This window comes from Papaver somniferum, chromosome 4 (genome assembly GCF_003573695.1).
Source record: "Papaver somniferum cultivar HN1 chromosome 4, ASM357369v1, whole genome shotgun sequence".
Lineage (NCBI taxonomy): Eukaryota > Viridiplantae > Streptophyta > Magnoliopsida > Ranunculales > Papaveraceae > Papaver > Papaver somniferum.
In genome coordinates this window covers 49,663,375-49,676,952 of record NC_039361.1, presented here as the reverse complement: position 1 = coordinate 49,676,952, position 13,578 = coordinate 49,663,375, and the positions used below count along the sequence as shown (strand labels likewise).

The 13,578-nt window shown below is 37.6% G+C and overlaps 2 protein-coding genes across 2 annotated transcripts; both read left to right on the top strand.

Moving 5' to 3' along the window:
• The first annotated feature begins 5,724 nt into the window (after positions 1-5,724).
• Positions 5,725-6,861, top strand: LOC113275421. Its single transcript, XM_026524914.1, has one exon. It carries the CDS (start codon positions 5,892-5,894, stop codon positions 6,558-6,560), a length of 669 nt encoding a protein of 222 aa, XP_026380699.1. The 5' UTR covers positions 5,725-5,891; the 3' UTR covers positions 6,561-6,861.
• A 2,065-nt stretch (positions 6,862-8,926) lies between these two features.
• Positions 8,927-11,855, top strand: LOC113275420 (inorganic phosphate transporter 2-1, chloroplastic-like). Its single transcript, XM_026524913.1, has 3 exons — positions 8,927-9,917; positions 10,391-10,582; positions 10,736-11,855. The coding sequence occupies exons 1-3, from the start codon at positions 9,156-9,158 to the stop codon at positions 11,558-11,560; spliced, it is 1,779 nt and encodes a 592-aa protein (XP_026380698.1). The 5' UTR covers positions 8,927-9,155; the 3' UTR covers positions 11,561-11,855.
• The last annotated feature ends 1,723 nt before the right edge of the window (positions 11,856-13,578 follow it).

Here is a 13,578-nt window from a genome sequence, read left to right as displayed (position 1 = left end):
CATTAATACCGATATCAACCCAGTAACTTTTATTTTATTAAGACTAAAAATCATCCATCGTCCCCAAAATATGGATATTTTTAATACGGCTCTATCTTATAAGAACAATGCTAGCAGGACGAGTGGTCCAACCAATACCAATATTTTGTATCATTCTTAGGCCTATTCATATGCACATGCCAACAAAATGATATTTGGCATACCAGGTGGCATGGCAAACCGATTGCGCCATTATGGGAAAACCGATAAGCGATAGACATTCTAGCGAGCGATAGACATTCTAGCGAGCGATATTCGTAGTATCTCCAGCGATTATGACTTTATCGCTGACATTAATCTCTCTCCCGCGCGATTTAAATAATAACGCTGGCGATACTATGATTATCGACTAGTAGTTATTCTGCAACGGCCATCTCCCCCCTATGGTTCCTATGTATACGCCCTTTTACTTCTCCAGGTAACTCACACCTACTTCTACATATATTTCACCTATATTCTCAATTTTAAATTTCATAATCATCAATGTCGAGATCCAATGAAGAAAGGGATATTATTATAAATCGGTTCAGATTACAACAAGAAAGGTATCGTATGAGGTTGCAAGAAATTGACGAAAAGGAAGTTGAAGATAATAAACTAATCGAAATTTTGATGCTTGTACATACGAGCCAAATACCAAGAGTTCTAGAGCCCAAATAAGTATTATAAAGAAGATATACGTATCGAGGGAGGGAATTTTACCACCAAAAGCTGATGCACGATTATTTTCTTCCAAATTGTGTGTACTCTGATCAAAATTTTCAAGGTCGATTCCGCATGCCTTGGCATCTGGTGAAAAAGATTATTGAAGAGCTTTGTCGAGTAGAACCTCAATTCAATTATCAGATTGATGCACTGAATATTAGAGGTCATCGTCCTGAACAAAAAGTTACTTCGGATTTAAGGATTCTAGGTTATGGCACTCCAGCGGATGCGAACGATGAGTACCTTCGTATGGGTAAAAAAACTTCTTACACTTACCTTTCATTGTTCTGTGAAGTAATGATTAATCATTTTGGTCCAACATATTTACGAAAACCAACCGACGAAGATGTTAGACAAATAGTGATTGAAAATGAGGACAGTGGATTCCAAGGAATGCTAGGTAGTCTCGATTGTATGCATTGGGTATGGCAAGGATGCCCTGTATATTGGGTCGGTCAATATAAGGGTCATTATGCAAAACTAACAGTTATTCTTGAAGCTGCTGCTTCTTATGATTGTTGGATATGGCATGCTTTTTTTGGTCTTCCAGGTTCACAAAATGATATCAATGTTTTGCACAAGTCGCCTCTGTTTGAATATTTGAAGTATAAAATTTCTCCATCAGTCCGTTTCATGATCAACGACCATCAGTACACTCATGGATATTATCTTGCGGATGGGATCTACCCAAAATGGTCCACCTTGGTTCAATGCTACCGTCATCCTCTTGCTGGTGCATTGGGCCGTTCATACCGGCATTTTAACGATGCTCAAATGGCACTCAGGAAGGATGTGGAACGCGCTTTTGGAATTTTGAAGAGGAAGTTCGCTATCATTTGTGGCCCATATCGTGGGTTATGTCCTCGTGAAATGCATAAGACTATGCTCACTTGCATAATTCTTCATAACATGGTAATTCATGCAACCCGTCGTGATTCAGATTTGATTAACTATGAAGATGAAGATTTGAGGCCGGAGATTCGACCAGAAAGAGGCCGCCCTACAAGGGATTATTGTCAAATGACTAACTACATTCAGAACCGAATTTTGTATGACCAATTAAGAGATGATCTGAGATTGAATCTTTGGGAAGAGCATGGAAGACAACGATTTTTTTCTTTTTAGGTTATTTATATTTCTTAAATATTTAAGTTATGTTATTTATTTTTCTTAAGTTATGTATTGTTATTTATTTAAAGTTATTATTAAATGGCATGCAAAACTTAATATGTTATCCCACATGGTGTTACCATGTTGTTGTGCACCATCGATACAATTTTGGGTAAAAAAACATAATTACGACAAATACATTCATCTTCTATCATGGTGTATTTTGCACCACGGACTCGGGTTTTTTTTACCTTTGCCTTGACTTTGAGATTGTGAATCCATTTGACAAGAAAATATAGATAGTTTTAGATTTGAAAAAGATTGAGAAATTGAGAAATTCTATAGAGATTTAGAAATTCTAGTGTGAGTTAAAATGAGTTTGAAATTAGGTATTTATAGAGGGGGAAAATTGCGGCCGTTAGATGAGGAACTGATAAGCGTTAATCATACCATCGAGCGACAACTTGACTAACGCTAGCGATTGACTGACCAGCGAACGCAAGATAGACCATCGAGCGATTGAATTTCTATCACTGGATGAAAACTCAGTCATGTATACCTATATACCAGGACTCGCATATAAAACATATGAATTTGGCAATTTGACATATTTATAATGGATGTGTATATGCCAAATATCATGTTTTGACATGTACATAGGAATAATAGGCCTTAGGTGCTGTCCTGGTCTAAGTTTTTCTCCATCTCCCATGCAATGGATGTGGAATCCGTTCAGATAAAAATGAATCCCACCCGAAAGACACTCCTAAAATTAGGACGAAAAAAGAAACCACGTTATTAAGCGTGAAGCCTAACACGAAAGTAACCATTTTAGACGTTCATACCCTCACCCGACATGTGAAAAGAGTTGCAGATCACTTGCATTGGAGTTAAAGTTAGTGAACAAAGTTAAAGATGGACCATCAAGACAATTATTGACATTGCTCGTGGCACACTCCTAAATTTTGTTTACATCTTAAGTAAGTTACTAAGTAAAGATTAGTAGTACTAGTATATGTAACAAATAGGATAAAACCAAAACGTAATGATTGGTTTGTGCCTACTCTTCCTTTTTTTTCTAGATGGCTCCAAGTGACTCACAACACAACACTTGCATCTTTCTTTCTTTCCAGTGAATTGCTTAAAACGTTGACACATACCAAAACTTGCATCTTAAAGATCAAATTCACCTTACCAACAGCGTAATCCTACACCTAGCATAAATTTCAGGTACAAAAGGAAGGAATGTCTGGTGTGATGCCTGTATCTTATTCGGGAAACTGTCCCTATAACTATATCAAAGTTGTACGAGTATCCCTCCATCCATAAGTTGTTTAATGAAACACCTAACACCTTAACTAGTAGTAATGATAACCAGATTAGTCTGAATCCCCCACCTTAATTAATTGAGAATTCAGACTTGCAAAGATGCGTTTGATTAAAGAGCAAAGAATGATATGACACCGGAGCGAGCATCATCATTAAAGAATTGCTTCAAGAAAATCATTAAAGAAGTCAGGGTCATTTCTCGCCAAAAGCCTCTTTAACCTAGAACAAAAACAAATGACGTTAACTACTTGGGTCCCACACGGATAAACAGCGCAGACAGCGGATATTTACAGTTAAACTTCAACTAACTTCATCAAAATCTTTCTTTTTTTTCTGTTTTCTTCAAAAATTGATATAACATGCACCTCAGCCGAACCCAATTCCTCTGACCACGCAATTTTGTTTAGCTAGTTCAATTGTTTACATTTTCAGATTACGAGTGGAGTTTTGTAACCCTGCCAGAGTCGGTATACCCAGATTAATTGGGTATACCCATTTTATTCGCATCCAAACTAGTGTGTTAAGAGGTTCTAAAAGGCGCTAAGAGCATCCACAGTGGGCGAGTATAACCAAAAATTTGGGATGAGATCGTAACGCAGTGGGACAGAGTAAAGATTAAATCCCAGCCAAAGATCAAATCCCAGATCATATTTGGTCGCGACCAAATACCAAATCCTAATATAGTCGGGCGTAAATTTAAAGTACGCTTGTTGCTGGGCGGACACCCAACCATCCGCCCGTTCACTTACTCATCAGGCGGGCACCAAACCATCCGCCCCATTCAAAATGAAATTCATCAGGCGGACACCCAATCATCCGTCCGTTCACATTTCGTCAGGCGGACACCAAACCATCCGCCCCATTCAAAATGAAATTCATCAGGCGGACACCCAACCATCCGCCCGTTCACTTACTCATCAGGCGGACACCAAACCATCCGCCCCATTCAAATTTCGGGCGTAAACCAATTTTACGCCCCATTCAAGCGTACACCAAATTTACGCCCGTTTTCGTGCGGTGATTAATTTTACGCGCGACCAAATTTGGTCTTCTCCCCATAACGTCACAGTACAGATTAAACTCATATTTAGTCTTTTTTTTTGGTCTTTGATCTTTGAGTTTAGTCGTACCATTGCAGTCGCTCTAAAAGACTAAATTGCCTATACTGAAAACCATGCCGACTAAAATATATTCAAAAAAACTTCAAAATCTTTCTTCAAAACTCTGACTATACATGATGATCAAAAAAAATAAAATAACGAAGAATCAAAACGGATCGAAAATCGGTAAGGTTTTTTTTGTCGACCTTGCCGACTAAAATAGAGTCGGCAGGGTATAAGGTTGAATATCGTGCCAACTTTTCATCTCTGAAATCATCAGTTACAGGGTCGACACAGTATTCAACCTTATACTCTGCCGACTATATTTTAGTCGGCACGATATTCATCCTTATACCTTACCGACTATAGTTTAGTCGGCAGGTTATGAAATTAATACCTTGCCGACTAATCATGCATTTGTAACACTTTTTCTCTGTATGTCAAAATCCTATAGTCGGCAGGGTATTTCTTGTCGACCTTGCCGACTTTTCGTATTTACAGAACTGAAAATGTTGATCCTTCTACAATTTTGAGTATGAAATCTCCCACCAGCTCTACAATCTCATATTTATAAGTGTTTGGGTAGTACGATTTCATTTCCGTTGCAAGTAGGATTCTCAAAAAAAAAAGAAAAAAATTCTCAAAAATCTACCCATATCCATGAGTTCAATCTAAAATAAAACCTAATTCCAAAATTTCAATCAACTAATTAACTAATTAAATTAATCATTCTAATCATATTTATTAATGTTAATTAATCAAAGTTAGATTATTCATTTTTATAAATATGTGGTTAAGGTTGTGTTTTACTTCAAGATGATCTTATTTTGTCTCATTTGGTATATTTCAATTAATTTGGGTATACCCGAGCCAGGTAATATAAAATTAAGATCTTTCTCATTTAAAACTCATCCCCATCAAGTTAAAAAATTAATGACAATTTAGTATAGAAAATCACCATTAAACAATAAAAAGTAAGAAATACCGACTACCAAAGATACCTTTTTTCAAAAGAAATTTTTTAAAGGAAGATATTTCAGATCGGCAGGGTAAATGTAGCGCAACGGTAGAGTGATTTTCTAGATATTTCAAATGGGTAGGGTAAAATTCTGTATAAGTAGGGTAAAATTCTTATATAATTCATACTGGTAGGGTAAAATTTTATGTTAATCATTAAACCAAATGATTCATTTCACTTTGTGTATTTCAGTAGGGTAAATTTCTTTTTCAGATATTTGAGATTGTCATGTCAATAGGCTCAATAGTACATAACCACCAGTCAGTCCATGTGGTCTTGTCATTTGCCAAGGAGATATCAGACTAGCAGTGTATGTACAAACATTCGTCCGGCTTAGTACCAAAAAAAAACATTACTTTCCCATTGAATACTCAATTCCACCAGTATGCCTGCGCCTGCCACCTCCTAACGCGGATTCAGCTGAATAATGTCAAACTAAAAACAACTGGCAGCAACATCCTCTCAGCCCCTGGTATATATACTCCACATTCCATCCACCAAATCTATAACTTCATCTTCATTCATTCTGAGCACACTTCTTCTTCTATCTCTTCTTCCTCTGTAAACCAATTTCTAGAACCACTTCTCTAATGGGGAACCACGTATCATGTACACTAACAGTCCAGACAGGAGGAAAACACAGCATACCAAGTAACGAAGCAACAGTCATACTACCAAAGGGAGTAATCAGAAAAATTGAAGGACCCTTTTTGACAAAAGCGGCAGAAATCATGTTTGAGATACCAAATCATTTCTTAGTGAATTCGAAATCGTTGCGTATTGGTTCAAGATTTTCAGCTCTTAATGCTGACGAAGATTTGGAAATGGGTAATGTTTATGTTTTGTTTCCGATGAAAAGAGTTAATTCTGTTGTTACAGCTTCAGATATGGGTTCATTACTATTGCTTGCTACTACTACTGCTGCTGCTGGGAATAAGGGTAGAACATCAGCATCCGGTGGTGGGAACAATAAAGTTAGAGTTTCTCCTGAGTCAATAATAGTACCACCTTCTGTTGCTGATGATGATGATGATAAAGATGAAGAATTTATTGAAGATCAGGATTCATGGGTTGTTATGATTAGGAATATTAAAAGGGATAATTCTAAGAAACAGAGTGATCATGATCAAATACCAAGATTGAGTTTAGAAGATATTGATGATATTATTCTTGCTGATCTTCAACATAGAAGATCAGTTGGTAGATCAAGAAAACCATCACTTAGCACAATCACTGAAGAACCTGTTTTTTCAAGATGACAATTTATGATGATGATCAAGAAGAAAAAAACAGAGGAATTTGTTACTTGATACTATTCTTTTTTTTGATTTCTCTGTTTTTTTTTTATAATTCTTTCTCTCATTGATCTATTAAATTTTTGAAAAGATTGAGAGAAATTCAATGGATTATTATCATTATTATGATTGTAATATTTTTTGGGTAGCGATTGAATAATTTGTTATGGTGTGGTGGTGAAGTAATTTATCACTTAAGAAGAATTTGTTATTATAAATAAATAAAGAATGAAAAAACAAGAAATGAAATGCGTTTTTTTTCTAATTTTCTTTGTGACTTTTGACAAAAATGGTGCATATGGGGGGAGAAAAGAAAAATCATCAAATCATTTCCATTATACCCGCAACAGAGAGAGGAGGGAAAATTATTAAAGAAAAGGAAAAACCATGTTCAAGGAAACTTCGGCGCTCCTTACATTTCAGTAATGATTGATCATTGGTCTTTAAGTATAGCACCTGCACAACTCAGGATAATGTTTTCATCTAGAATATAAAAGGACAAGGGTGTTATTTGGTTTAACCAAAATGTTGGTGGTCGTTCTTTTATGACCAAAATACTCCTACGTGTTTTTAAGTTTTTGCCCGAGTCTTGACGGGATTTTGGTGAATTTCATCAACAGAGGGGCAGTTATTACATTAAAACTTCCATGGCAATTCACATTTTTAAAGCTCATTTTCACGATCTTCAAAAACATTGGTAAGAACTACTTCCACATGGGTCAATTCCACACCCTAATTGAAATCTGAATTAGCTTTAGTAGTCTGAGGATTTGTTTAAGGTTCTAAACATTGGTTGTTTGTATAAATGCCTGACAGAATTTTATTTTTAATAGTAAGATGAAGTAGTAGTGAAGATTTAGTCAGGTTTAACAGAATGTAAGTAAGATGAAGTAGTGCATTGTCAGATTGGCACAATGTGATAATGCAATCTGTGACTCTATGAAATGAATGCCAGTGTAGGGATCAAAAATGATTACTGTCAATGGTTTTAATCCTAAGTTTGCCTTTGCACCAGTTTACCATTTTTTATTGGAAGCATATTTCTTTCGGATTTTGGTGCTAGCTTTAGATATTTTTGGTCCAACCATGTACTTGAAATACCAATTTTGAGTATTGGTATCTGTTTAACTAATTAAGGAATTTGCTGCGCAGTGATTTGTGGCCTGACAAACTTCTATGGTGTAGGTACTGGGTAGGATCATTGATTGAAGGAGCCTAGTTGTTGAACGGATGAACAAAATGTTCAGAGACAATTTATGATTGCTATGGAGTTCTATTGTTCAATCAGATCTCAAGCCTGTAACAAATCTGTTGACTTCAGAAAGATGGTGGTCTAAAATTGGCAGCTTTTGGACGGGATCAACATACTCTTGCCAATGTAAATACATGATCGACATAAGATAAATCATACTATGGTCTGATGGTGTTGTTCGGAGTGTCTATGCGCCTACATTCAGAACACTGCAAGTGAAAACAGCTTTAATGGTGTGATTCCATTTTGTTCTCCAGTTGTATCCGATTTGCGAGACGAATGACGCTCGCAAAGTAGTTTTGATGGTTTTCTATGACAAATACACTAGAGCCTACACTACAAGTAAGTTCAATAGAAGAAAAAAAACTTGCAATCCCTTACTCGACGGTTACGTGAGTTTCCCTTTGTTTTTCTCATGAACATACACATAACATGCATAATCTATTTAGGTGTTGTACTTCTGTATGTTCATAGTTTTGCTTCAGTCACGTCAATTTTTTCTCTGTGCAAGGGTCACTTAAACACTTGATGTGGCCACCCTGGAGAGGTGCAACTCCATGTCCATTTGGAGCATTGAACCACTTCCCCTCCATGGAAGCTTTGGTCAAGAATGGGCAGAGTCGAACATTGCAAAGGCATTGAGTTGGCAATCTGTATTGGTAGCCAATGGCATCTCTGGAATGGACTTTTTTTTAACATTCAGTCTCCCACACCCAAATACGAGTCCAACTAAACTTTTGCATAAATCAATATAAACATCACGTCCAATAGAGGGCATGAAGTTGATGTTGGAACCACTCACCAGTGCCAGCACTGCCGCCGCCACCACCACCACTAGCACCAGCATCAGGGCCACCACCACCAGCATCATGTTGGTGCCGCAACCACCGTTTTCCATGTGTACGACGTTGATGTCGGAACCATACCAAATTGAATTTGCCAGCCAGCATTAAAAAAACCTGTTCGGGTTATCCACTAGTGTTATATAAACTAGGGAGTTGAATTCAGGATAATGTTTTCATGTTATATTTTTTGAACTTTTATGTCAACTTGTGTGGATACCTAAGAAACGAAAAAACATAACCACCACTCATTTTGAACTCATCTTTCTCTATCTGATTTTTTTTCTCTTTTTTGCTCTAAAATAGTATGCACATTTCTGCATCTTTTCTTCTCCTACATCTCTCTCTACTACTTCACATTCCATGGCAGACCATCCACCAATACCTTAAGGTCCGTATTACCACTCTTCATCTTCTACTTTCTCCCTCTAGCTTTCTACTACCCCCTCTTTCTTCCATCAAGACATGAGTACTTCTTCTTATTGTTTTTCTTCTTCGGCAAATCCTGGAGGAGGAAGAAGATGTTCTCAACTTCAAAGTTCTTATGTTTCTCTACATAAAAACAATGTATGCTCATATTTTCATGATACCTATTTCTCCAGAAGAGATTCTAATTCCCTTTTACCGCTCAAGTCTCCAAATGTACCCATTGAGTTATCCTCTCTTAGTCTGAATTCCAAGTTCATTATACCTTGTGCAAGTCTATCATCTTTTGCTGACGGCGAAAGTGGAGATCAACAAGAACAAGTTAAAGATGCGGTACCGAATGAGGGCAAACTTGATCAGGAGGTGAAATCTGATGAATCACCTGGAATGGCTCAGGCTTTTAATATCTCATCAAGAACGGCTTCTGCAATATCTATTTGTATTGCTATTGCTGCTCTTAGTCTTCCATTTTTTATGAAGTCATTGGGACAAGGCTTGAGTTTGAAGACTAAGGTGCTTTCTTATATAACTTTGTTGTTTGGGTTATATATGGCTTGGAATATTGGTGCCAATGATGTTGCCAATGCAATGGGTACTTCGGTAGGCTCGGGTGCTTTGACTTTGCGACAGGCTGTGCTGACTGCGGCTGTGTTGGAATTCTCGGGGGCTTTATTGATGGGGAAACATGTGACAAACACAATGCAGAATGGGATTCTAGTTGCTAATGTGTTCCAAGGGAAGCAATCTTTGCTATTTGCTGGTTTGCTCTCTTCTCTTGGTGCTGCTGGTACTTGGTTGCAGGTGCATTATCTTGATGACTAATTTATTTATTATGAAAATGCAGATTTACTCTCCAAAGAGCTACATTATGTTGAATGTTAAATATAATCTAGGCATTTACAAGTAGGTCATCAACTTCAAATGTCTTACCTAGAAATTGCCTTTGGAGGTGGACATATGCAAACTCAGAACATACATATGCACACTTAAATGTTAAGATGCTCTGCACAATATCCCACAAAATCACCATTGATCAACTTTCCATGATAAAGAGTGACACTAGGAGATACTGACCATCTAACTTGACCTGATCAAGTGTCTGCTAGATTATACAAATAACTAAATAAGCAAATTCCTCATAGCTTTTGAGACCATTAAGGTCAATTCATAGAGTTGATTCTTTGGTGCATGTTGGGTATCATCGACAATTGGACAAGCAATCTCTCTTGTTGCGTTTGATTCGTATTTCTTGTCATTGTTGCATGAATTTTCAGATTGCATCTTACTTTGGTTGGCCAGTTTCCACCACGCACTGCATAGTAGGTTCTATGGTGGGATTTGGTCTAGTTTATGGTGGAGTGGGAGCTGTGTTCTGGAGTTCATTGGCTAGAGTGACTTCATCATGGGTCATTTCCCCTGTTGTTGGAGCAGCTGTCTCATTTCTCGTCTACAAATGTATACGTCGGGTATGTACAAATTCCTCGAGGGACTTAAAACCTAAAATCAGGAACCCTGCGAAAGCATCTTAAACCAACCAACCTCATATTGATTAAACTGATAGAATTATAAATCACCCTCTAATTCATCCCAATTTGCCTTTTCTTTTCTTTCTCTTCTAGTTTGTGTACTCTGCTCCAAATCCGGGGCAAGCTGCTGCTACCGCTGCACCAGTTGCTGTCTTTGCTGGTGTGACGGCTATATCGTTTGTTGCTTTCCCTCTAAGCAAGAACCCTATTGTGGTTCTAGCCCAGGCCTTGACATGTGGATTTGCGGGCGCATTTCTAGTTAGCCGAGCTATCAACAACAAGCTTGGACACCTCCTCTCTAAGACGAAATCTGCAGAAGGAGAGACAGAAGAGGATGCGTCACAGCAGAAAAATATAGGATTCCTCTCTGACATTGCTGGCCCTACTGGGACCCAACTGGAAATTGTATATGGAGTCTTTGGATACATGCAAGTTTTATCAGCCTGCTTTATGTCATTTGCTCATGGAGGTAATGATGTATCAAATGCCATAGGCCCATTAGTTGGTGCACTGTCGATCCTTCAGGGAGGTGCAGGTGGAGCTGAGCTTGTTATTCCAATTGATGTTCTTGCATGGGGAGGATTCGGTATAGTAGCTGGGTTGATGATGTGGGGTTATAGGGTTATAGCAACAATTGGGAAGAAAATAACAGAACTGACCCCAACTCGAGGATTTGCGGCCGAGTTTGCAGCAGCTTCAGTAGTTCTTTTTGCGTCAAAGTTTGGACTACCTATCTCTGCAACCCATACACTTGTGGGAGCTGTCATGGGAGTGGGATTTGCAAGAGGACTAAACAGCGTGAGCGCAGAGACTGTCAAGGGTATTGTGACTTCATGGGTCATCACAATCCCAGTTGGCGCATTTCTTTCGATCGTCTACACATGGATTCTAACAAAGCTCTTGCCAAATCTATTTTGAGTTTTGAGGCTTATAACTTCAGACATTGAAAAACGCAGTTTGATATTTTTTAAGAAGACACCTCTTTGTGAATTAAAACAGTATGAGGCTTGTTTGTCAGTGGTTGCCTGGTTGGGTTTTTGCACCTAAAATTTAAAACAGTACGAGGATTGAGGCTTGTTTGTTTTGCTATAAAATTGAGCGATCTTTTTGTTCTCCTAGTTTGATGCACAAGAATGCCAAACTTTCTCAGTAACACTTCTATTGGATGAATGAATTCTTAATGTAATAATAATGTTGAACTCCTTCTACAACGTCAGTCACATTGTATTGAAAAGCCAGGCATTATCCTTCAAAAGAAAGAAAAGCCAGATAACCAAATTGTTGAAACACTTATAGTTCGGCAAGACTTAGCCAATCAGGCATATGAGGACTGGAATTTTGATTTTTATTCAGAGAAGCAGGTGAGGATATTGAGACGGGAATGTAACTTAAATGGCACGGACGTACAATATTTGGTTTGCATGAGAGAGAGGTACAAGAAGGGGGTGTAGCTCTCTCTATAAGACCGGGTCTAGTAGTGAATCCCAACCACTTTCCAAACACCTTTACACATCAGCCTGGGGAGGGCATGGTTCTTGCAGTTTTTCTCAGAGAAATCCAGGGACGACTAACCGTTAGCCGTTTTAAGCAAAAAAAAAAACGGACAACAATCAACCGTTCTTCAAATAACGGTCACTGATCCCCCGTTTTTGTGAAAACGGTTATCCATTAACCTTTATCCGTATCTTGACCAGTCAAACCCCGTTGAACCGGCTAACCATTAACCGTTCTACAATTTCACCTAAAGTTACAGAAACTCGACAGAGTTTTGTTCTTCACCCTATTTCTTTTTTTCCCCCTTCAGTTCATCTTCTCCCACTTAGTAAAAAATCAAACACCATTGTTTTCTCCATTTTTTTGTTTGGGTTTGTTGAAGGAAGGGTGAATTCGAATTTGCCTATGATTCGAAGGGATTTTAACCACTAAATCCCTAAAGGTAAACCATTTTAACCTTAAACCCTAGTTTTCATTTTTGTTTTCAATTAGGATTAATTTTGTAAAATTGATAGGTTATTAACACAAATTGAATTCCACAAGTATTAGTTACTGCTTTGTATTTGTTAAAATGAATTTAACATGATAAGTTTTTGTTAGTTATTGATGAATATGATTGATTGTGTAGTTATTGATGAACATGGTTGATTTGTAGTGACATTTGATTTTAAATTATCCTAATGATGTTGCATGTCTTGTAATTTGTATAATACACAATTGATAGAAACGTCAGAATGAAAAATTGTTAGTAAGATATGCTTTTGAGTATATAGTTAAGTTTTTCCTCCAATAGGTTTACATTTGTTAGTTGATTTTCAATAATTAATTTAGAGACGTTTCTATTTGTTTGTTTGGTGCATTTAGATAATGATATGGAGTACCCGACGGACCAAAAATTGTCTGTAAAAGGTAGGGAAGGCCATATATCCGGTAAATATGCACCGAAGATGAAAATGAGGACTAATTGGGGAAGGATTAAGGATTATTATGATATCGTTGTATGGAATAATCCCACGCACGTCAGGTACTAGATAATTGTGGGTTTTCCTCCATATTTTCGTTTAATTTTAAGAATTCAGATGTGCAACTCACAAATGCTCTAGTATAGATGGTGGCATACAACCAAGACTTTTAATTTCCGGGCTTTGAAATAGGATTGACACCTTTAGAATTTGTAATGTTAACTGGACATCTGCAAATACTGAACATGATGCCCAACGCCCCCACCCCCCCCCCCCCCCCCCCCCCCGAGCCACGACTTCTAAAAAACCCTGGGATAGTAAATCCTCAGTTGTATGTTTCTCTCTCCTTTCATCTTATATAAACAGTAGGAAACTCATGGACAACACTGAGAACTGGGAGGAATTGACTAGGATTTTTCTTCTTTGGGTTATTGGTCAAGTATTCACCGGAACGACTTCCTCTAACGCTTCAAAAGAATG

What these genes read in the sequence shown, in the direction of transcription:
- LOC113275421 (XM_026524914.1), top strand. Translation starts at nt 5,892, where the DNA reads ATGGGGAACCACGTATCATGTACACTAACAGTCCAGACAGGAGGAAAA.
- LOC113275420 (XM_026524913.1), top strand. Translation starts at nt 9,156, where the DNA reads ATGAGTACTTCTTCTTATTGTTTTTCTTCTTCGGCAAATCCTGGAGGA. An exon ending in CTGCTGGTACTTGGTTGCAG is followed by an intron (nt 9,918 to 10,390) that starts GTGCATTATCTT and finishes ATGAATTTTCAG; the next exon opens with ATTGCATCTTACTTTGGTTG. An exon ending in TCTACAAATGTATACGTCGG is followed by an intron (nt 10,583 to 10,735) that starts GTATGTACAAAT and finishes TTTCTCTTCTAG; the next exon opens with TTTGTGTACTCTGCTCCAAA.